This window comes from Anser anser (genome assembly GCF_964211835.1).
Source record: "Anser anser genome assembly, chromosome: 15".
In the NCBI taxonomy this organism is placed as follows: Eukaryota; Metazoa; Chordata; class Aves; order Anseriformes; family Anatidae; genus Anser; species Anser anser.
Genome location: NC_139736.1, coordinates 1,084,840 through 1,107,909, shown reverse-complemented (window position 1 = coordinate 1,107,909; position 23,070 = coordinate 1,084,840). Strand labels below are relative to the sequence as shown.

Below are 23,070 nucleotides of genomic sequence, written 5' to 3'. Positions count from 1 at the left end.
GAAACTGTGCTGCAGCTGCCGTTAAAAGTGTGCGTTCCAGCAGGTCCTGTAAGCCTGCGGAGAGTATCGGAGCTGGAGGGCTCTGCCTCTCGTCGTTTGTAGGGTTTTCAATTCTTCACTTCCCCCACGACAGTGATATTTCCCCAGATGCCTGTAATAGAGATAGCACTAAAGAAGAATTTAGGGCCAGTAAGCAGTCTTGCATTATGCAACAACAAATGGTAAAGGTTAATGCTTCATTTTGTTGGATATAAATGACTCAGGACGTTTGTAGCTCACCAGTGGGATTTGATAACTTTATTATCATATAATAAGATTTACAAATTAACTGTCTAATTAGCAACCTGGGAAAGCTGCTGCTTGTACTGTAGTTTCTACGCTGACAAAGATGCAAAAGCTCTGATGTGATGAAACCAAGCACGGCGTGGGAGTGCCCGCCCCAGCGGTGCTCCGTGGGGCTGCCGGTCCTGCTGCCGCGCTCGCAGGGGGGGAAGCTCCCGCTCTCTTTACGCTATCACGCACGGGTCACGGGAGGAAAGATCTATCAAATCTTCTTGTGTCTGCCAGGTGGGATGCACGCCCATGAGTTGAGGCAGGATTACCTGCATAAGCTCCTACATCTGATTAATTCTCTTGGATGGTTTTCTGCAGAGACTTATATTCACCTAAGCATGCATGAAATGTTTGCGTGGATTTTTTCAAGGCTTGCAGAGCTTCGTTTGAGGCGTTGGGTGCGAAGCCCACACCACTGCAGTCAGCAGAGAGCCACTTGCTTTGGATGCGTAGGCAAGCGTTGCACTTCATCATCTTCAAATGGATTTTCCTTGCGATCTATATTAATATTGATTGCTGAAGAACCTGCTACTCTTGCTAAATATTCGGTCGCCACAAAGGTGGCCTGCAGTGACTTTGAATATCATTTACTTAATTGAACTGTAGTAGGGAATGTTTTGAGGACGCTGCAATCATTTTTCCACTTGGAGAGAAAATACTGCATTTCTAATACATTCTTTAGGTCCCTGCTCGAAGGGCAGGAGGTGTTAACTGGGTGTGTATATTTAATGCCTTCTTTAATATTTAAACTCTTCAATAAAACCTTAAAAAAATAAGGGGAGGTTGTAATAAGAATCTGGCATGCTTTTGAGCTTCTCAGGTGTTGGCTTTCTAGTCTCTTACCGCTAGAAATGGGTATTTCCCCTCTTCTGCTCACGCACGTGGAAAGGTGAAATGAGCGTGTTCTGTTTTCACGGTTTCTGTCACGGCAGAAGTGAATAGCTAGCGCAGTGCTTGGGTGTGCTTCACTCTCGCTTCAGCCATCCTCTAGGCTGTCTGTAAGGATCAATCACTCGCAGCGTTCTCCTTTCCCTTACTTCTTCGGTATTCCCTCCTTGTTTCCCCTTATCGCCTAACTTCTGCCTGACAAACGAAACATGTAATGAGCAGAGCGTGAGAAGCCACTGCAGAGTCCTCATGCACAGCAGTACCTAAGGCTTGAATTTTTTAATGCTTTGTTTTTAAACCAACTGCAATCAAACCCCACAGTTCCTCTGATGTGCTGTATCTCCTGGCTGTGCGATGCAGGCTCCAGGGACCGATGCATCTCTGTTAAGGTGCTGGCGTAGCAGGGCCCTGGTCTTGTCTGCCTGACGCAGGGGATCCGGGAGCGTTGCTTCGAAACCAAAGCACCACGGGTTTCTGCCAGAGCAAAAATAGAAAGGTCAGATTTCTGACTTTCCATAAACTGAAGTCAAAGTGACAGCCTGCCCTCTCCCTATTCAGGGGAGGTGTGTGTGAAAAGTAAAACAGAATATACACAGAAATAACTAATTTGGTGAAGCTCTCCTCTAGCCCGCTCTTACGAGGGCAGGAGCAAACCTTGCTTTGGTCCCCGTGTACCTCGTGTGCTCAGCGCTGCTGGTGGCAGCGTCTGGGGAGGGCACTTGCTTCAGCACAGTACTGAATTGCAGGAAATTTGTCACCGCGTGCAGCGCTGGTTTAGGTGGGGTGAGCTTTGTGCTCGGGGTGGTGCTCCTGTTGTTCAGGAGGGCTTTCCACAGAGCTGCCCGGGGTTAGCTCAGCAAACTGCCTGTGCACCGCGTTACGTGGGGCAGTTGAGAAAAGGAAGGAGTGGTTAGCCGATGGAAGGAGTGTGGCAAGAAAACCTGTTGCAATGCCCAGCAGCTTGCCGTGGTGGAAGAGGCGCGAGGTTGCTTCTCCCGGGGGCCCTGGGGGCAGAGCGGGGCTGGCTGCGGGCAGGGCGCAGGGCACAGGGCAGGGCAGCGCTGCTCAGAGCCCCGAAGGCAGGGCCAGCACGCACACAGCTGCTCCTTTCCTCCTCCAGCCACGGCCACCCCCAAAGGCAGGCAGGTTATTTTCCTGAGGCAGGAGCAAACATTGCTGTCCCCAAAGTGCAAAAGCTGCTTAGGTGCTGGGGAAGGTGGAGCTCCGAAGGACTTGCTTTTCTTTTTTTTACCTACTCTTGAGGGTCAGGTTTGCATTCACCAGCCTATTTTATGTGGCACTGAGGAATGGCATTCGGCAGGCCAGCCTGGTAAGCTTGCTTCTTCAGCCCAACCAAATTACCCCATCTCTGCTGGGAACCTCCTGCAGCATCGGTGTGCAACTCCCGACAGTGCCCGCGCTCCGGCGTGTCGGGGAGGCTTATTGAGTTTATACACACACTTCAGGACAAATCTTTGCTAATAGAGTTCTAATTTCTTCCTTCCTGCTTCCCAGATGCTTCTGTCTGCGTATACAAATGACAGAAATGGTGAACAATGTTTTCAAGAAATGTTTATTTGTTAGACTCAGAAAAGCAAGTGAGAGGTCCTGTGAGGAAAGAGTTCCTGGCAGCTGCTGTGCCTCTCCAACCTTCTGTGTTTGTTCTTTTCATAATGAAAAATGTGAAAAGGAAAATGAATTTAAAACTGTATGTAGCAGGACACGATAAGGGGATTGTGAGTTTAATGGGAAACATCACTTGGTTTCTCCTCGTTCCTTAAGAACAATCCTATGTGGATGCAATTGAGACCTGTTTCGTTTAGGTGCGCCTCCATTTGCTTTTCGTGCTCAGTTTCTCAGAACCCCCTCAGCCAGCGCAGCTCGTCTGTTGTTGCTCTTGCTTTTGGCACAACTACGGCCCGTGGGAAAAGGATGTAGCAGCAGGAGAGCCCTGAGACACAGCTGAGCTCAGTGCCCAGGTTTCCCTCACACAAAGCACAGCCCGGCACGGCTCGGCTCTGCTAGGAAAACCAGCAGTCCCCAGGGCTGGGACCGGCTCCTGCGAGCGGCGCTGCCCGCAGCGGTGGCTGTCGCTGCAAGTAAGGTGTGCACGTGGCGGGGGGGGAAATTGGCCTTTAAGTACAGAGCGTTGGCTGCACAGACTGCAAAACACTGCCGGCGGCTTCAGATTAGTGTGTGCTGTCAGGGTTTGCTGGTTTAAGGGATGTGGATTTAGCTCCGGATACTCATGCTTGAAAGTCTGGGTGATGGCACGTTGGGATTAATTTACTGCGCCGCTCCCAGAAGATTGACTTTGTCATCTACGTGCGTGCGTGAGGAGGGAGAAGAGGGAGAAGTACGTGTCTTCTGGTCTGGCAAATGGAGGCTGTGGAGTTACTAAAGAAAAGCAGAGCTGTGGGAGGAAAATTGCCCACCTGTTCTCGTCGGTACAGGCTTCCATTTTTGGACACATGAACTTTTCAGCTCAGATATCCACGTATGCCAGCTACTCCCTCTTCTCATACATGGGGGTGACCTCAGCGTGCTTTCAGCAAGTGACAATGAGCTCAAAGTGAATGTAAGGGTTCCCAGCCCTTCTCTGATGTTTCTTCAACATTTTGCTTCTGCTTAGTTTTACTGAAATGCCTGGTCCAGTTGACAGTAGTCGATAAAGAAATCTGTAGCAGAATTTTAAATCTTAAAAAAAACCCAACTGCCTAGAGTCCTAGATGCCTCTTCTCATAGATCAACCTAATTGCTTCTTATTTTTTTAGTTCTGGATTCATGTGGTGCAAAATCTCAACGCGCCTCTGATGCTGTCCCTGTCTTCTCTCTGCAGTTTGCTGCTTCGTCGTGCACAAGCGGTGCCATGAGTTCGTTACCTTCTCGTGCCCCGGCGCTGATAAGGGCCCTGCCTCTGATGTAAGTAACCAGCCCAGTGCCACGAGTGGTGTTTGGGTCGCTTTGTTTCACAGCACTTTGCAGAAGGCATTCCTCCGGCTTTCGTGGCTGACGACACTTCTGTGACGCTATTTCACGTGCACCTCTAATTCATTGTTATCATAGCTGTGTGGGCTCCTGTATATTTTGAGACACTCAAAATATTTTCAAATCCCCCAATAACTTGCTCTCAGCAGCTCAGGGAGAATGTGCAGGAATCCAGAGACGTTTCAGTCTGGGACAACAGCCGATAGCTTTACCCCATCTCCCCTGAGTCACAGCCTCAGCTTTCCCATCGAGGGGCTGCCACGTGAACTATTTTTTATGTTTCAGGTTAATTAACGTGCACAAAGCACTGACCACTAAAAAGACGTATTAATCTTCCCGTGGATGACTTTAGCCAATGTGCCCTGAGCTGAAGAATGCTCTCTCTTCTGGCAAGGCTTGGCTTGATCAATTCCTTTTGTCATAAGCGGTATACCTGGAAGAATTAGCTGTCATTTAAAAGGTGCTTACTGTGTTGGAGTTAAAAGATGCTTACTAGACTGGAGTTAGCCTCAGGATATATGCCTGTCCTTGTTCCTCCTCAGCTCATTACTTTTTTTGAAGGCATCACTGCCCCGCATCATTGTTTAGGTGTCGGTTCTGCACTGCCCTGCGTTTGCTCAGCGTTACCGCTTCCCGCGGCTCTCAGCTGCTCGCGTGCAGGTTCCCCGGTGCCAACCTGGGGCCCTTATCAGGAAGAGCAGGCATCGCTTTTTCAAGACTGTTTCGTATCATCTTGCAGGTTTAATTAAGCCAGTACATATGTTTGTTGGTCTTCTCAGGAAAAAACCTGAAGACACATGTCGTGCTTGCTTGTGATTTGCATGGTGGGTGTTGCCTCCTAGGCTCTGACTCCCTCAGACAGAAAACACAAAACTCACAAGGCAGCATCATCAAGGACAAAAAAAAAATACTGGATAATACCAGTTTAGATGTGACTTTCAGAAAGCAATAGTGATGTTCCTTTAAACAAAATACATAAAGCAAACACGACCAAAAATGCAGAACACCCCCCCTCGCCCCCTCCCAAGCCAGCTGACTTTATGTCCCCATCCTTATTTTCACAAGGGTGTAATTTTCTGGTGGATCCCAGTGCTTTCGGGGGCGAGTGACAGAGCTGGAGTAGCAAAGCAGAGCTCACTCAAACCTCTCTGAATGGCTCTGCCAGCGCGTTTCAGGTCTGTCTGGCAGTTTGTGTGTTTTACCGTGGAAACTGGCTAATTTGGGGAACTGCTAGGAGAAAAGAGATTGAATTGGGGAAACTACAGTGCACCAGAACTCTCACCCTTAAAAATAGAACCAGTGGGAGCAGGAAGTGCAGCACACAGCTGAAGGTGGGGGCTACACACACGTTGTCAGTCCCCTTTGCCCGGAAAGGGGCTGGTGCTGGGATCTGGGGAAGTGCCACTCGCCCGGCTGGCGGAGAGGGGCAGACCTGGGCAGGGCGCAGGGCAAGTGCTGTGGGTCTGGGGGTGTTTGAAGCTGGGACATGTACTGCCTGGCCCTGGACTTGAGGCTCTTCCCTGGCCCACAGGAGATGTCTGGGGGGGAGACAGAGACTGTTCGTGCCGGTGGGATAGAGTCTGGGGGGCATGGAGAAGGCTGAGCGTCAGTCAAGGTGGTCTGGGATCCTTTGCCTGAACTGCTTTACTTTTCCAGCCAAACCAGAACCCAGGCTTACTGTCTCCCCATTCTGCCTGATTTCTCCTCCTGTATGAGTTTACTGGGTTTGGAGCAATCCGGCTGGGCTTTGGTCCCGAAGAACCAGCAGGGCAGCTCGCTCACGGAGCTGGCATCAGGGACCCTGGCAGCAGTGATGGGTGGGCTGGTGCCTGACGCCCCCAGGCCCCAGCACTGCTCTGGAAGCTGCTCGCTCTGCCTCCAGCAGAGCAGTGACTTTATCTCAATGCCCAGCCTGGTCCATGTGCACAGTCTTTCAGGTCAGACTGCATTTCTGCATCATGGTCAGGAGCTGGACTGGAAGCACACCTCTGAATGCTTCGCAAGGGCTCACGTGTGCGAGCAGCTGGCTCCGTGGCAGCACAGAGCATGCAGCCGGGTGACAGTAAGGGAGTGTGTGCTTTCTGGTAATGCATCTTGCTTTAATCCCTCTTAAGGCTCATAGTCGAGTCCCAGCTTGAATTTCACAGATTTCTTGGGGCGTGTTTGCTCACAGCTCCTCAGCCTCAGGCTGCACAGCACAGTGCCCTCCAGTGTGCTGAAGCCTTCCTGACTGCTCCTCGCTTCCAGGGAGGATGCTCGGCAGAGCGGTGGTGTTAATGCTGTCAAAGAAGGAAGAGGCAAATGAAGCTCCTGGGTGTTTCCAGGGCTGAGGGCAGGGAAGCTGCCCTGCTTGCTGCCTCCCAGTTCTCCGGGCTGGAAGCTGGGTGCTGGGAGCAGGGTGCTGGGAGCACTGCTCTGAGGCTTCTTGGTTAAGGGCGGTCAGGAGCATGCTTCGAAGTATGCAGGGCATTAAGCCCGTGTGTAGCAAGCCCTTCTCTTACAACATCTCTTGGAGCGGCCGTTAGCTCAGCTCTCCTCATGCAGAAACTCTGCCAGAGGCTGCGCTGTCCTGCTGGGACGTGGTGCTCGCTGCTCTCCTGGGCTGCACGGTGGGACTCGTGCGCACTTTGATAAGCCCACTTTTATTTTCAGTTCCCACCAGACAATTAGTCAGGGTACTCTGTGTTGTTTTTTTAAATCCCCCCCCCGGCACTTTGCATATGGCTATTGCTTTTCTCACGGAAGGCTTTCAGCTCCGCAGGGACTGCTGCTAATTGCAGCGTATTGGTAGCTATTGAACCTTACAAATGGGTTAGTGGAGGGGAAAAGGAGATGCGGTAGAGATGCTAACCTAAGGGAGACTAGTGTATCCCCAAATGCTCTGATCTTGAGGACTGCTGCTCCATGGCACTTCTGTATGAGGAGCAGGGTCCGGAGCGGCCGCTGTGCCCCATCTGACCATGCTGAGCTCGGGGCACGCCGCAGCATTATTCCTGGCCCCGGTGACAGACGTGCCCCTGGCCCGAGCCGTGGCAGTGCTGTGACGGGCTTTGCAGCGTGCAATTTCTCTGCAGCACGCTGCAATTAAGCCCGTGGTGACGAAGAGGGGGTGAGGTCTTCCTTCCTTGCACAGGGAGGTCTCTGCTCACCCACCGGGCTTCCTGTGCTGCCGGGAGGCTGCCGAGGAGGCTGGGGGGGCGTGAGCGCAGCCGGCCCCGGGGGCTCTGAGTCACCCCCAGAGGCACCCGCCACCTCTGGAGCCTGGGCTCTGATGCTTGTCATGGAAATAGCACTGAATTTATGTGGCTAAAAAGCAGTGCAAATGGTCCCCATCTGCATCGCCTGCCCCAGGGTCTCGGTGTCAGGGCCAAGGGGCACTGGGAAGCTTTTCTGCCTGCTCCGACTGTGGGGGGTGGCCCAGCCCACGGGTTCCCAGGGCACCTACCTGTCCTGGTGCTCTGTGCTCGGGTAGGGGGGCAGGAACATCCCCCGGCTGCTGGGGGAAGCATAGCCCAGCCTTCTGCCCTTGACACCCTGCTCCTTTTTACATTGTGGTCTTTATACTTTACCTTCTTAGAAGTCTGTTAATAAATGAGGGAAAACCTTTCCATCCTAGCACAGGAATGTGCTCTTCTGTATGCACACTCGTGTGCCAGAATTCAGCACGCAGGTCAGGCAGCAGAGCTGCTGCCACCAGTGGTCCCCCTGCTGCCACCCTGTGCTTGCGGAGAAGTGCAGGGTGCCCAGGGCCGCTCGTGAGCAGCCAGCACAGTGGAGGCTTTGCAGTGCCCTTCACTGCTAAGTAGTGTCACGCTGTGAGATTCCTTCCAGCTGTCGGCTGAGCTCTAACGCGGGCACTTTCTCTCCTTTACTCTGTCATCTACAACTCATAAAGAAAACGGCAGCAAGACCCACTTGTAGCCTGCAGACCTGGCTCAGGCTATGAGATGTATGTCATATATCTAAAAATATATACATTTAGGTATATATTTAGATATTTGTGTGTGCAGAGATGAAATTTATGAGGCTGCTGTAGCTGGAGGAGGAGATGCTGCTTGAGCAGAGCCTGGAGGCTCCCGTCCCGTCTGCCTGCAGCGGCAGGTGCCGGCTGCTCTGCGCAAGGAGTGGGGGGCTGCAGCGGCTGAGGCTGGGTGCTGAGCACGACGTGGGGTTGGCCGGGGGTCAGGGCAGGACCCCAGCAGCAGCTCTTTGCTCCCGCTGGCCTGGACATGCCTGCAGCACCAATGCAGAGCATGGGCCTGTGTTCTGGCTGGCGCCAGAGGGGGCCTGCTTGCTTTTCTCCTGCTAAGCATAAAGCTAAAGCCCATCTGGCTCTGGGTGCTGACTTTTGAGGTCTGTTTGCTTGAGTTCTGGGAGCTGCAAATAAGCGCCAGGCGGCACGAACGAGTGGCTGGGGTTGCTGGGGAGCCGCACGCTGCCCCCCAGGTGCTGGCCCCTTGCCCCTGCTGCAGCCCCGGCCCCGGGGCGCTGCGCGGGGCTCACAGGTGGCAGAGCTGAAAACTTCCTGACGTGGTGCGAAAGTGGCAGAAAGGTGCCAGCAAACGCGACTGCAGCAGAGGGAGACGGAACGAAGGATCCTGAAATGCTGAAACCACTTAACCTTGTTCAAGGAAAATGGGGTTTGGCAGTGGGAGAGCTGCGAGCCAGATGCCACCTCCTGAGCCGTGCGCGGGAGCCGGGCAGCCTGCCCACCCAGGCACCGCTTCCTCGTCCTCGCTCATCATCTGGACAGCAGCTCACAGCAGGCAGCGAAGGCAGCAGGTGCCGGGGAGATGTTTTGCCCATTTCTTTGCGGTTTTGGCTGGGGGTTGATGTCACGCTTTCTCCCCACCAGCCCTGCCCAAGCTGGAGGGAACAAGGAGAAACGAGGAGCATCTGACAGCCTGGTCCCGGTCCCAGTGCGCAGCCCCCTTGGCCGGTTGATTACCAGCAGTTTGCCTCCACGTCCAACTGTGGGTTAACTGTGGGTAGCCTCTGCCTGGAAAGGGAAAGGTCTAACTTAAATCTAAACTGTCACATTTTTAGAGGTGCCACTTGGCACCAGGACGTGCCCTGGATCAAATTACCTATAGCTTGCCGTTGTTGCTCGGTAAGTGTTGCCACTGTGGCTCCTCAATCGGACATGTAAAGGCTGCCCAGCTGGTGTTAGTTCATTTTAATACATTATTTCCAAAAATGGAGAGAGGAATGCAGATGCTCGAGACTTAAAATAGGGAGCAAAAATGGCCCTTTTGTACCTGGATGTTATTTTGTGAAACTCTGGGAGATCTTCTGTTTTGTACTCCTGGATGGCTGTCAGGTGGGATTTAACGGGGGGATGCATGCAGGGCAAACTTTATTCCTTCTGCACTGGCAATCAGGCTTCTTGCAGCAATTTAATCCTTAAGAAGCTTTGAATCAGGAGACAGAAAACTGCTTTGGCAAATAACAGTGCCTTGTCTACATTGGGAATCAACTGGGGACAGGGCTTCCTTCTGAACTAATGCGAAGCTTGAGTTTTCCTCTGCTCTGTTGTCGCTAATAACCATGGCATGAGTCTAGAGCGACCTGTAATTATGTCAAACACTGATAGAATCTAGGTTGTAACAATTTTAGCTATGTTTTTTTGGTCTGTGGAGCAATCTGGTAACTGTCATTCCTTTCACAAATACTAATATCCAATTAAATCTTGCAGAAAAAATGAGTTTAATTTATTGCATTTGTTTAAACCTTACAGTATGTTCTTCATCACAGTGGGCCATGTGATTTTGCTGAGCTGGCGAGGGAAGAGATCCTCTCCCCGAGATGGCATCCCCGTGCTCAGCATCCGCAGGGTCTGCGCGGAGCAGCCGCTGACACGGGCTGTGCTGTCGGGAGCTGCAGACATGGGATGCAGCAGTTTCAGCCAGGTCATGGCTGGTCTGGGGCTTGTAAGCCCAGCTTGGCTGCTGGTTCTCATCCCCAGAGCTGCTGTATTCTGGTATACTGGCCATAGAACCCATGGAAAAATATATTTTAAAAATTTCTAACTTTTCTGCTTGATCTCTGTATCTTTTAGTACTTCATAGTTACTTCAGGATCAATGAAAAAAAAAACCACCACATTTTGCATCCTGTGAAGTACTTGTGGTACATGTGGATGCTTAATTCTAAGCAGCTGGGTGATATTAGTTACTTAAAACTATTGTCTGTTCAAAGCAAAGTACGTGCTGAAGTGTTTTATGTGACAGTGGCTTGTGCATGTCTCAGGCATATGGCCCTGGGAGGAGGCTGACATTTTCCACTTTTCAGAGCGTAACAAAACTGGAGAGCGGTGAAATGTCAAAGTCTTTCTGTTATCATTGACTAGTCCTGCTTTGGAGCAGTTTTCTCTTTGATCTGGTTGTGTTTGAACCTCCTGGAGGAACGTGCATGTGTTTAACCTTGCAAAGCCTACAGAGTATGAGTCTTCCACCCAGGAGAGGAGGACTAATTATACAGAGATGATAGGGCTTTTAAGTAAAAGAAAAAAAAAAAAAGCTTCTCACAATGGAGACTGAAGCTCTAGATACAAATGCTGGTACTGAAGCTGCTGGGGCTGTTTTCATGCTAGATTGGTCCTAAGTCACAGCAGGATTTTTTTGCTTTTGATGTCTGGAGATGTTCCAGTGGGTCTGTGTTTTGGCCATCAACATTGCTGAGGACAGTACGTTTGTTATGCAGCTGACTAGCTGAAGCCAGTGGTGTTTTTGCCATTTACTTCTCTAATTCAGTCCAAATGTGCCCTGTGTTGGGCTTTGGGGTGCTGCTGCTTACAGCCACACGCTGTGCCCATGCTGCACTGTGCTCAAACTGCTGCCTGCCTTGCATTCCTGCCGAAGGTTTTAGCTTTGCCATAGTTTTCATGTTAATGTGGTTGAAACCCTTATTAACACAAACGTATTAAGCTGTGCTGTTCTTTATTACAAGCTCTGACACTCCTGTGTTCTCCTGTTTGCAGGAGGCAGAGTTAGCATGCCCATTCAAGCTGAAGTTTTCTGAAATATGGCAAGGTCTTCAGGAGCTGAAATCAGGCATGTATAATGTAATGCAGTTGGCAAACCTAATTATAGTCAGAGCTATTAGTAGAATGCATAATTATTTAAATTGTAGACAAAATAATCATGAAAATGACCTCCTTTGCATTATCCTGTTAAAGGTCATCTAATCAAGATGCATTAATAAATATCCGAGTTGCTCCAGGAAGATAACAGGCCACTGTAGCTTCATTTTGATTTTGCTTTTAATTTTTCCAGCACTTGCAGCTTTAGGATAGGATATCTGCAGTGCTGTTGGTGCGGCGCCCGTGGCCTGTCCACACTCTCTGCTTGCTGGAGGCAGAACAATTTCATCTTTGCCTGGGACTCCTCCTTTCGTGAAAAGACCCAGAATTGTGTGTGTGTGTACTGAAAAACATACTGTCATTTACTTTTAGAAGAAGAGAGAAGCTTCATGGGGAATGCTAGAGCTGTGGCCCTACTGGTGCTTCTAGAATCAGTGTCGGTGGGTGCTCCTTGTCCTGCATACGCCCGTCCCTTTGTGCTTCCCATCACCAGCTGCCGCGCCAACACTTGTAGCAGGGGCAGGGGATGTTCCTCTGCTTGCCAAAGCTTGCGTTATTCTCTGGAGCGTCTGGGTAAACGTGTGATGGCAACAATTAGCAGCGAGCTCTCAGCGGCAGCAGAAGCAGACGCCGCCTGTGCTGCCCGAGAACCAGCAGCTCCTTCAGGTTTCTGCTCTCCGGGCTGCGCCCAGGGGCGGGGGCTGCAGCCAGCCCCTCCGTGCAGGACGGCAGCGCCTCGCCGCAACTTGCTGCTCGCTTTCGTCGTGCTAATTAACTTCTCCAGCTCTCGGCGGGTGCCATCTGCCCCTCGTGCGAGGGCACATGCTGGCTCCTCCTGCAGGCGCTGCGGGCGCAGACGGCCGGTGACAGTTCCTGTGGGATGAAGATGTATCGGCGCTGCTCCCTCCCGGCACCTTCTGGTGCTTCCCTGGCTCCGCCAGAGCCGAGTTCGTTCGCCTGCCAGTTTGCACTTGTCTTCAGCCCTGCAATTTGAAAAGCTCTTCTCTCGTTTCCTCGGGGAGCTGTGTGTGTGTCTAGTTACGTCTGTTAAGATTGCAGCCTCCCGTTAAATGACTGGGTGGGAGACTGAGGTTGGGTCTGCGCCCAGCCTGCAGCCCCGGAGACCTCCTGGCTTGGTGCGTGCAGAGCAAAACGATCTGGGGAGCAGAAGGGGGTGGTGCCACACGTGCCCACCTGAGCAGCATTGGTGAGGGGCATCCAGCAACAGCGTGTCCGGCGGGCTGGGGCAGTTCGGAGGCCTCCCAGTGCCCTCGGGCAGCCTCCAGGCTGCAGCCCGTGCAGACAGGGCTGGGGGAGCCTGCTCCATGCAGCTAGCTTAAACGGGAACAGTGGCTCTCACACCATGTGAACGATAATAAACATTTTTAAATAATGTTGAGATGCTCGTGCTGCTTGGGGAAAAAAAGCAGAGTTTGTCTTTTTGCTGCTCAGTAAGCGGAGTGTATTTTATTCAGTGTTGGCAGCAGCAAGAGAAGAGTAACTGTCATCTATGTCCCTTTGTGGTTGTCTGACTAGCAGATGAGATCTTTTGTCAATAAAAATGTATTAAGTTGCTGGAAGCTGCCAAGGAAAGCTGCCAAAGGCAGGTTTTACCTGCGGCCGTGTGTTTGACACTGAAGCAGCGCCAGCTGCGATGCTCGTGGCCGTGCCTGCGCAGCCGAGCCCCCGGCCCTCCAGTGCCGAGGCCTGGTCCGGCTGCGGTGCTGCGAAGGGTGGAAAAGCAAGAGAGCTGGAGGCTGGGGCTGGGCGGCTGCAGGGCTGGGACACGGAGCCTGGGTGCAGGCAGGCGCAGAGCTGCGCTGTGCACAGCCCGTCCTCGCCAGAAGCGCCGGTCCCCATCGGGGTGGCCGCAGTTGTCTTCAGTTTGTTGCCCCCCAGCTGCATCTGGGTTTCGCCAGCAAGAACGCGTGCAGGAGGAGGATGCTCCTGGAGCTTTCTCGTTAGTGTTCCCGATGCCTCACAAACAGTTATCCTCCCTGGAGGGAGCGCAGGCTTTGCTTTCCAGTGTCACCTTCAGAGTCACTGTTAGGTCGCTCCCGTGCCTCTGCTGTGAGTTGCTCGTTATGTACCACGGGGGGCTTTCCCTGGGGGAAATGTGGGAGCAAAGTGCAAGGTTTTTGATTTAATGTCCGCGGGTTGGGATTCATTAGGTGCAGACAGCAAGCTGTCACCGTGTTGTACGCGCTCTGCTATTAAGCTGCCTAAATTGCTATGAAATTCACTTGAAAATAGTCTCTTCACATGAGCTGCGTTAATTCTTCTTCAGAAGAGGTAATTTACGGCTTTCTCTGCAATAAGATATGGAAAGCAGGGGCACATAATTTTGGAGCAAACCTCAGTGGCTGTTCTGTAGAGTCCAGCAAATTTTGTCAGTACAAAGGATTAAAATAGCATCACCATCCTCAGCCTGGATGCCTGCATCCCCGAGGAGAGGAGATGGCTGCGCGCTGCTGAAGGACAAATGGTGCCGTGGTGTGGGAGAAAGCCACGGGAGCTGGGGATTTTTATTATTTATATTTTTTATCATCATGAGGAAAGCAAAGAAACTTAAGTGCCCTTCACGTGTGACTTATTTTAAAGATGAACCCGAGTGAGCTGGGTACGTTTTTAAAATATTTTATGGCTCAGGCTTCTGGGCCCAAGGAAGGCTCTGGTCCCCCCCCCACCTCTCACCTTCCCCCTGTTGAAGGTAAAGGCATTTCCTGAGCTACGTCTCCTCTTAGCCAGGCAAAGCTGAATTTATTGCAGAAGTAAATAAAAGCCCAAACAGCATCCAGTGCGGAGTTTGCAGTTCTGGGTATGACAAAGGTGCTCTGCTCGCGCCCTGTTCGTGCCCTGGTGCTGGGCCTCTGCTGCGATGCTGTCCTGACAAAAAGCCACCGGTACCTGCCTGCCAGGAGCTGCGGGTGAATCGTCAGCCTGGTCGCTGCTCCCAGCTGCCGGCTGCACGCCAGTGGAGAGCAGCGGCTCCTGCAGCAGCCCCCGCGGGAAGGCACGTCTCGCACCGAGGCAGTCATCCAGCGGGCTCGGTGGTGGGCATGACCCTGACGAAAGGCAGAGGCGACGACTGAGATCTCTGCAAGTCAGAGCTGCAGTTCTGCAGTAGCTCATTGCACACCAGAAGCCTGCTGTCGAGCCGAGAAGCAGGAGCCTCTCTGATGGGTAGGGACCTGCCGGTACCGCTCAGAGCCAGCAGCTGCTCCTCTTGTTCCCTGGCGCACGTGCTGACCTGCTCATTTCAGCTCCCGTCCTCGGGACATGCAGGCATCTCTCCACGCGGAGGATGACAGATCTGTGGCAGTGCTGATGAGAAAGGTCAGAGCTTCTCGGTGCAGTAAAACACTCTTAATGGCATTTTCTAATTCCGCTCCAAAGAAAGCTTTTTCTGTCCTGTTCTTTGGGGACCGTGCTGCTCTGGTAGGAGTGAAGGAGGAGCAGATTTTCTTTTCTTGGCAAACTTCATTTTAACTGTTCTTGTTTTAAGTCTCTCAGCATCTGCATACGCAGTGATCTCGTCATCTCTGTCTCTGCGGTACAAAAATAGGCTCTTTGTGTAAAGACTTCAGCCTTGTTCGAAAATGATACCCAGAATTTCTGCGTTCTGGCACGTTCCAACACACCACTGAGGGTGAGGCAGGTCCCTCCTGCTCCCTTGTGCTCAGGGAGCAGCCGTACCTTCCCCGAGCCCGTTCCTCCGTCACCCTCGTGCCCTGCTGGGCTCCAGCCCTCGGCTGCCTCCAGCTGCCAGGTCTCTGCAAACCAGCCCCTCGGGGGTGGGCAGCAGCGGGTGAAGCCCCAAACGCCCCAGTGATGGACCTGGCATCCTCCGAGCGGAGGATCCCTGCCCCGCAGCCTCGGGACGCTGGGGGCTGTTTGGAGACGCTGCGGCTGTTCCACGGCAGCACGTCGTGCCGCTGAAGCACTGCTCGCTGCGTGCCTGGATTGTCTCTCTCTGACTTCTTTGAAACTCCCAGTTCCAGGGGGAATTTAAAATCGTTTGCATGAGGTGGAAACTGTCTCGCTTTGCATTAAGCTTGTGTTTTTTATGAATGACTAAAGCTTTCATTTGCCTAAACAGGAATATCTCTATAAAGAAGGGAGCACAGAAATTGGAGCGCTCGGGGGCGATTCCTCCCCGTGCCACACGCTGGGGTTTGGCGGGCCCGTGGCTCGTGCTCGAGGTGCCCGGGTCCTGCTGGCATCGGCCCGGTGCCGTGAGGGCGGGAGGTGGTCGGCCGATGCCCCCCAGCTGGGGCTGCTCGGACCCAGGGGTAGCCCTAACATCAGGACTTAGGTTATCTGTGCTCACTTGCATCTCTGGGGAATGTAAAAGGCTCTTGAAGGTACGCTGTTACTCACCAAACTGTCTTTTTGGTAGCTGGAGGTTGTCAGGAGACGGGTGAATTGTGAACCCCCTTCTCAGGCCTCCTGTCACACAGCTGACAGGTGAGCTGCTGGGAGGAGGCGTCTTGCATTCGGTATCAACAAGAGGCTTGCTTCAGGTAAAACGTGAGAGATTTCCAGCTTCGAGTGACATAAATTTGCTGCAGCTTGTACCTAATCCCTTGCACTTAACAGGCTGAATTAAATGAAGCTCAATTACTTGTCCGTCTTTCTGGTATCGCTCAAGTTATCTGTGACACTGAGAAAGAATAGAGAATATTAGTGGTTAATGCAGCTGAAAGCTTCAGTGCAAGAGTGGTAGGAAAATTAATTTAAGGGGAAGGTACTGTGCTGGCAGCTATGTCATGCTAGGCTCTGACTCCGCTCTTTATTTATTTACTTAGCCTATAGTGTCCCGAAGAGGTGACTTTCCTCATGCCTGGGCACCTTTCCAGGCCATTAGAAAGCCAGTCAGCTCAAATGACTGAGCCAGGAGCTGTGCCTCATCCCTAACCTCTAAACAATTAACCTGAGATGAAATTAAGCCAGCCGGCACTTGCCGTGGTCTTGCCCTTGCTTCAGCTCTGCTCGCGGAGCCTGAGGAGAGAGGTTTTTGAACGTGACCCCCCTCAGGTTAGGGGGGTCTTGCTGAGAGCCTCCTGGCTGCCGGGCCCCCCTGCTGGCAGAGCAGCAGGAGGCCGGGGGGGCCTTGGGGCCGGACCCCCGCCGAGGCACCAGGGTCACCGTGGGAGCTGGTGCTGGCAGGGTGAGGACGTGCTGCTCACAGAGCCCAGGAAAGGGCATCCTGGTGCTGAGGGCTCCCTGAAAGCAGGGCCCTGCTTGCAAGGCTGCACAAGACTGCAAAGTGACTGCAGTAAACCAGGCGCTCCTGGCTTGGCATGCAGCGCTGCAGGAGCATCGGCAGTTGGCTTTAAGAAAGCTCCAGATATTAGAAGTGTTCCTTACGCTGCTCGATTCCCTCAAAGCGTGCTGGGGAGGGGTGGGCACCAGGGCAAAAAGGAGTTTACTGGGTAGTCTTAGTATAGGTGGACATCACGGGTGTTTTTTCTTGCTTTACCCCACTGGGTTGATGTGCATTTTGAGTAGTGTCCAGGCCTTCTCTTGGTTCTCTACATACCAATTTCACCTGGTGTTTGCTGTGCTAAGACCAAGTTATTTAAAAACAATAAATCCCTAAACAAGCCAGTGCCTTGCTTTTTCATTGTTATAGCAACACAGAGAGAGAGTAATAACGCTGGATCTTGGTGGCTGTTGGAAAAGGTCCACATCAGTCGGTGGCTGCTGACTGAAGTCCATTAACGGCACCTCTGAAGCCAGCTGGCATGCAGAACGCAGCGAACGGAGGTTCCCTGCCAGTATTTGATGCGAGTTTATAATCTTTTTCTTCTGTTTTCCTCCTAGGATCCCCGGAGCAAACACAAGTTTAAAATCCACACGTATTCCAGCCCCACCTTCTGTGACCACTGCGGGTCGTTGCTGTACGGGCTCATTCACCAGGGGATGAAATGTGACAGTAAGTGGTGTAACTGGCGGCTGCCGTTGCAGCAGAGGAGGCAGAGCCAGCGGCGGGGGGGCCTCACCTGGCGGCGGGGTCTGGGGGTGCCACTGGCACCCGGAGAGCAGGGGCAGGGGCACCCAGCCCGCTCCAGCACTCGGGTCTGCAGAAGCCTGACCTCAGGCACAGGAGCAGCCGGGGAGTTACACGGAGAGAAGATGGGGGATGGAGGAAGAGGGGGGATAGGGAGAGAGATTAGTTACTTCCCTAGTCAATCTTGTACATTCCTATTTAAAATGACTGTGAATATACAGCGTCTGCTTACATGCTTACGCCGTCTGCAGGGAACAGCATACTCTGGTGCTCACCATGTGCTGGTTTTCTCATAAATATAGAAGCTTGCTGACTGTTATGGGAACAGTGTATTCATTATCACCTTAAAATGTTACCAAGTAGAACTGAGTTAGTTTAACATATACATATATATATACAGGTAAAGGCATGGGGGTATTGGATGCCTTTTATCAAGTCCTGGTGAATCCAGCTGAATTCCCAGCATTGCACCATGGGTGGGATGGAAGAGAAGTCTGATAAATCAGTAAAATTCTTGAGTAATTAGAGCAAGGGCTAAAAGCCCTGCAGTCTGTAGGCGAGATCCAGGGATGCTGGTGGGGCCCCGTCTCTGTGCAGTGCTCTGCTGGAGTCCCAGGTCTCCGGCTGGGTTTGGAGGCCCATTTGCTGCGTGTTTGTCCCCGAGTCCCTCGCAAACATCCTCACTTAAAGGGAGAGGGGTTCTTCCCCCCAGCCCACCCCCAACTCCCCTGTGAGCTGTGGCAGGACGGCAGGAGGTGCTGAGCAAACCTTTCCTTCTCTCCGCAGCCTGCATGATGAACGTGCACAAGCGCTGCGTGATGAACGTCCCGAGCTTGTGTGGGACGGACCACACCGAGCGCCGGGGCCGGATATACATCAGGGCCGACATCGAGAAGGATGTTCTAACCGTTGTAGGTGGGTGTGTGGCACGGGGACGAGCCCTGCCCGTGGGCTTTTCAGGTCCCGGGAGGGAGGGCTGGGAGCTCCTCCATTCCGCTCTGCCTCGTGGAAAAGCGCGGTGTTTGTTTTGTGCTGCCCGTGTGAGAGCCAACATCCGTTTCCCATTATCTGTCCATGCCTTTAAGGGTGTCTGGGCCTCTCGGTGGGGATTTGGGATGGTGTTTTTGCCTGGCTAAAGCCCTGCAGCCTGCGCTCAGGGCTCTGGAAGCCGCAGCGTGCCCCCCATGCCCGAGGTGCTCGCTGTCCTCCCGGCTGCTGCTGGGCCAGAGGCTGCCCCGCACCGTGCTCCTGGGGGACACAGCGGCCACCCCCTCGCCGGTACCCGCTGCCATCACCCCGGCTGTGCCCGGCGAGCAGCTCTGAGTGCCGCTGCTCTCCTGCAGGCTCTGCCCTCGGATGTGTGGGGCTGGAGCCACAGGCTGGGGACTGCAGGCAGGAGCGGGGTGCGCAGCAGTTCCCTTGGAGGTGCCTGAGAATGACTAGGCAGGGGCAGAAGCAACCTCAGCCTTGCATAAGAAAATTATTTTTTCCCTTAAAGGAGAGCTTCATTGAAACATGGGACTTTCTTTTACGCCAATACTGCTCTCTAGGCACCTTGCTCCAGGGGACAAGGCAGGTCTTGAACCCAGCCTCTCATGCACCCAGGCTGAGTGGATGGGCATACAGAGCTGCCAGTCCCACGAGCACAGAAGGCTCCCAGACACCGAGGTGGTGTTCCCGTGGCTCGGGAGGCAGGGCAGAAACTCCCTCAGCCCTTTCTGTGCAGCTGGAATTTCTTTTCTTCAGCTGGGTTTGAAAGACTGTTTTATTTCTGGCCCTTTATGGAGGTGTTGGTGAAAACATGTCATCTGTTGGCTTTTCCAGAAAGGCAAGGAAAATGTACTGTGCTCCCCAGCTCTGCTGCATAGCTAATGAAGGAGTGGGAGCACTTTGAGAGTGGAGAGACTTTGTGCACTCACTGCTGAGTTTCCTCCTACCTGACCAGGCAGGTGAGGGCCTTGGGCTTTTCATTGCAGAATTCGGAGGGAGGTGGAAATGTCCACCCAGACCCAAGCAAACGTGGCCCTGGCATTTGGGAGCCACGTGTGTGCAGACCGCAGCTGGGCACCACAGTTTGTGCTGCTGGCGCCTGCTTTGGCTCACGTCCAGTAGGGCGACAGATTTCCGTTCCCCCAGCGGCTGTTTGCTTCAAGGAGGCAGAGCCTGCAGATAATTTCTGGGTTTGTGGCGGTGTGTTTTTGGCAGGGAGAGGCCAGAACCTGTAAAATTGGGGCATGGTTGCAGCACAGCTCCGCCGGTGATGCAGCCCAGCACGGGGCGCTGGGGAGATGGGGCTGAGCCAGCCGGGGGCTTTGCTGGAGCCGATTCCTGGTGGGCGATGCCCTTTACACGTGTCCTGCAGAAATCCCGGTTTGGGGCAGGCAGGGAGCGACAGCGCGGCACCACCAGCTGCGGTCCCTTGGCAGTGGCTGCTGGGGATGAAGCCTCATTCCCGAGGCACCAGTGTCCCCCTGGGCCCCGCACGGGCACATCCGCAGCTCACTGGCACCCGGCTGGCTGAGCCTGGAGGGCTGAACCCCGAACCAGACATGAGCAGCAGCTTCTTTGAAGCCAGCGCTTTACTGAAACAATAAAACTAAAGCCCCCCCTGCTGCCAGCCTCACAAATTTGTCTGCATTTCCAAGCCCTGCACACGGTCTCCCTGCTGCCAGCTCCTCTCTTCTGGGCAATTTCTTTCTGCTGCTTCACGAGGCAGTGCTGGACGCCGTAACGTGCTGAGCTCTTGGGGTAGTGCAGGGCCGGCGTCTGTTTTTGAGGGGCTTTCGATGATGCCTAAGCGCCAGTGTACCTGGCTGCATGGCAAAATGCAGATTTTGGTGCTGGGGCAAGATTTCTCCATCCTGTCGGGTGTGCAGGGCCCTTGTCCAGAAATCTGTTAAGCTCCCCCATGGCCCAGAGCATCGCAACTGGAGCATGAGATGTGAAAGGTCCCTCGGTGCTTGGCTGTGGTGGCAGCGAGCAGGCAGCGTGAGCTGGGCAGGAGCAAGTGCCTGCAGGTGGCAGCATGGGCATGGCATTGGAGCTGAGGAAGTAAATGCTTTTATTTTTTCCTTGATTTGAATTTGACAGGATTTGCGAAATGCTTTTTGGTAGCTTGTTTTTCTTTTCTCCCTCTTTCTCTGACTCTTTTTCTTCTAATGATAACCTTTTCCTCTCGATGGAAAATGCAGCTTTTTGGTTAAACAAAATGTGGTGTTTGATCTGAAATGACTTGTTTGGTCAGCTAGCAATATGCAGAACTGCATCTGCTCATACCCCCTTTCTGAAGACCATGGTTTGCCCCAGGCAGTGTTTCTCCCTCCCTCTGAGACCTCCTCTGCACGCTGGCAGCAGACAGGACGCTGCTGCTCTTATCAGCACAGTGGGTGCTCGTGATCCTAATCTCACAAAATGAAAATCAATAAGAAAGGAAACATGTTGAAACATAACACGAACGTGCTCTGTGAAACTTGCTGCCGCAAGGTGCAATTTTAACCACAAACCTCAACGTGACATGGGAAAGGAGTGGATGTTTTGCAGGGACGCAAGTTCCAGGCTTGTACGTAGGCTGTGGTTTCGTTGAGCTGTGCTCTCATTTTGCTGCTTTATAGCACTCGACATGGTACAGTCCTGTCTACAGCATGGTCTGTAGATACTAAAATTGTAAAAAAAAATGCTAATACAAGAAAAATCCAAGCTCCAATATTCTTAGCTCTAAAGAACTGGGATGAACCTCAAAGCTATGGGGTGGACGACTGGAGAGAGCGGCTGTGTTGGTTCCCGTGAGGTTTGGGTAGTGGCTGTTGGGCGAGGCAGGAGATCAGAAGGCAGCAGCTGAAACTGCACATTGCTCCAGGTCCACGAAACGTGCACAGAATGGTCCTGGCTGGCTCTCGATGGAGTTGACTTGTGCCAGCTGCAGTGATGCGATCAGGAGCAGCTCTGGCCCCGGCTGATGCCCGCCCTGAGGGCGTGGGCGAGAGGCTGGTGGCAGAGACCCAGCCCCATGCTCGCAGGAACGGGTGCTGGGCTGGGGCTGCTCGGCTGGGCCCGGAGCTGCCCCTGCTTGGAGCTCCAGGTTGTGGTGTTAATCGCTCCTTGGTGTCCGGGGAGCGGCCCCCTTACGGCTCTGGTCACACTGTGCATTGCGTGCAACTGTATAATGGTGCACGCAAGAGTGCAGCTTTGCTCACTGCAATCAAAGCCCTGTGAGTGCAATTGTCTGCTGCTGCAAGGGTGTTTCTGAAGCACCGGGATTTATTGGTGTTCCCAGTGTCTACAAATGCATGGTGTTGTCTCATAACAAGGTACCTGGACAAATAAATGGCACCTTCCTAAGGCTGTGGCTCTGCGCTGTTGCCACAGGCTTGGTGCGTGTCTGCCCAGCTGGTGCTGGGACGGGTGTCTGGGGGCCTTGTTATTAGGGCACACAGCAACCTGCATCCCATCCAGCTACGCAGTTCTGTACATGCTCTTAGAGAGTGCTGTCTTCTCTCCAGAAGCACTGGGGGCTGTGGGAGCCCCATCCACGTCCACAGGCGGTGACTGCAAGCCCAGGGGCATGCGTGGGGCCAGGAAGGAGCAGAGTGGGCCGGTGCCAACCCAGCTGGGTCACGCTGAGCATTGCTTTGGGCTGTGCACAGTGCAGGGGGCCCAGCTGGCTCCCCACGCTCAGCTCGCTCGTTTGGCATGGTTGGTGCTCGGCACAGAGCAGCGTCAGTTGTGCGAGGCGTCCTGCGTGGTGCCTTAGCAGGAGGCAGGCTTTGGCTCCAGGCCTAATTAGACAAGACGGATTTGAGCAGAAGGAGAAACGTGTTTGGACGTCCAGCGCTCCTGTGCAGTTAGACGGGCTGGAGCTGAAACTTACCTTCAGCGCTGGCAGAACAGGACGCAGGGAGCGGATACATGAGGCTGGGACACCACAAGCAAGTGGCTAGAAATTGCGCTAGCAGGTCTGCTTGCTGGCTGCATGATTTTTAGTGGCGACAAAGCCTCCTTGCAGCCAGTGCCGTGCCGTGCAGCTGCAGGACCGGGCCCCGCTGAGCTGAGCACCCTCCGAAGCACCCAACCCGTGCCAGCCGCCGCGCGCACAGCCCTGTGCAGAGCTATAGTGGTGAGCTGCCGGAGATAAACCTCAGCACCTTGGCTTCCTGACATCAGCACCGCTAACTTGGTGATAGTCTTTGGAGGCTCTCGCCCTTTCGGAAGGGCAGTCACACGCTGGGTGGGGTTTTCCAGCTGGAAGCTTGGGAGCGCGCAGGAGCCGACCGGTGGCTGCTGAGGAGCAGAGGGGGCCGGGAGGTGGCGGGGACGGCAGCAGCCGCCCTGCTGCACCCAGCGCCAGGAGGGCTCTGTTCGGTTGCTTCTCCTTTAATGGCAAAAAGATCTCTGTTTCTCTCACCCACCACGTAAACCACAGCAAACTCACACTTACGGCTTTGTCATACTAAGTAGGTAGTGTGGGCCGGGTTATTTAGCTTGAGCTGCCTGATGAAATAAAAGTGATTTTTTGGGCCTGGTAAACAAAGCGTTTGGGTACCTAGAAGTCCTCCAAGACTCGTGAGACTGCCAAAACAAATTAAGTCCCTTCAAAAGCCACCTAAAAATGCTTCATTGACTTGGGCAGATTTTACCTCAGCCACTTCAGGACTCAGGTCTGTTATGCTCAGCAAGCCTACAAACACTTGTCAGCATTACCGCCTGCTCTCAGGGGTTGCTGGCACTCGTCGTTTCACCTGAAATGCAAAGAGGATCCCCTGGGGCTGGTC

General features: G+C 53.2%; 1 protein-coding gene across 2 annotated transcripts in view; it reads left to right on the top strand.

Moving 5' to 3' along the window:
* PRKCB (protein kinase C beta) overlaps positions 1-23,070 on the top strand; it is a 119,183-nt gene that overhangs the window by 42,798 nt on the left and 53,315 nt on the right. For both annotated transcript variants that reach the window (XM_083800114.1, XM_083800113.1), the window contains exons 3-5: positions 4,061-4,143; positions 17,116-17,227; positions 18,089-18,217. In XM_083800114.1, coding sequence (XP_083656240.1) covers positions 4,061-4,143; positions 17,116-17,227; positions 18,089-18,217 — 324 coding nt within the window. The remainder of the gene's footprint in view (positions 1-4,060; positions 4,144-17,115; positions 17,228-18,088; positions 18,218-23,070) is intronic.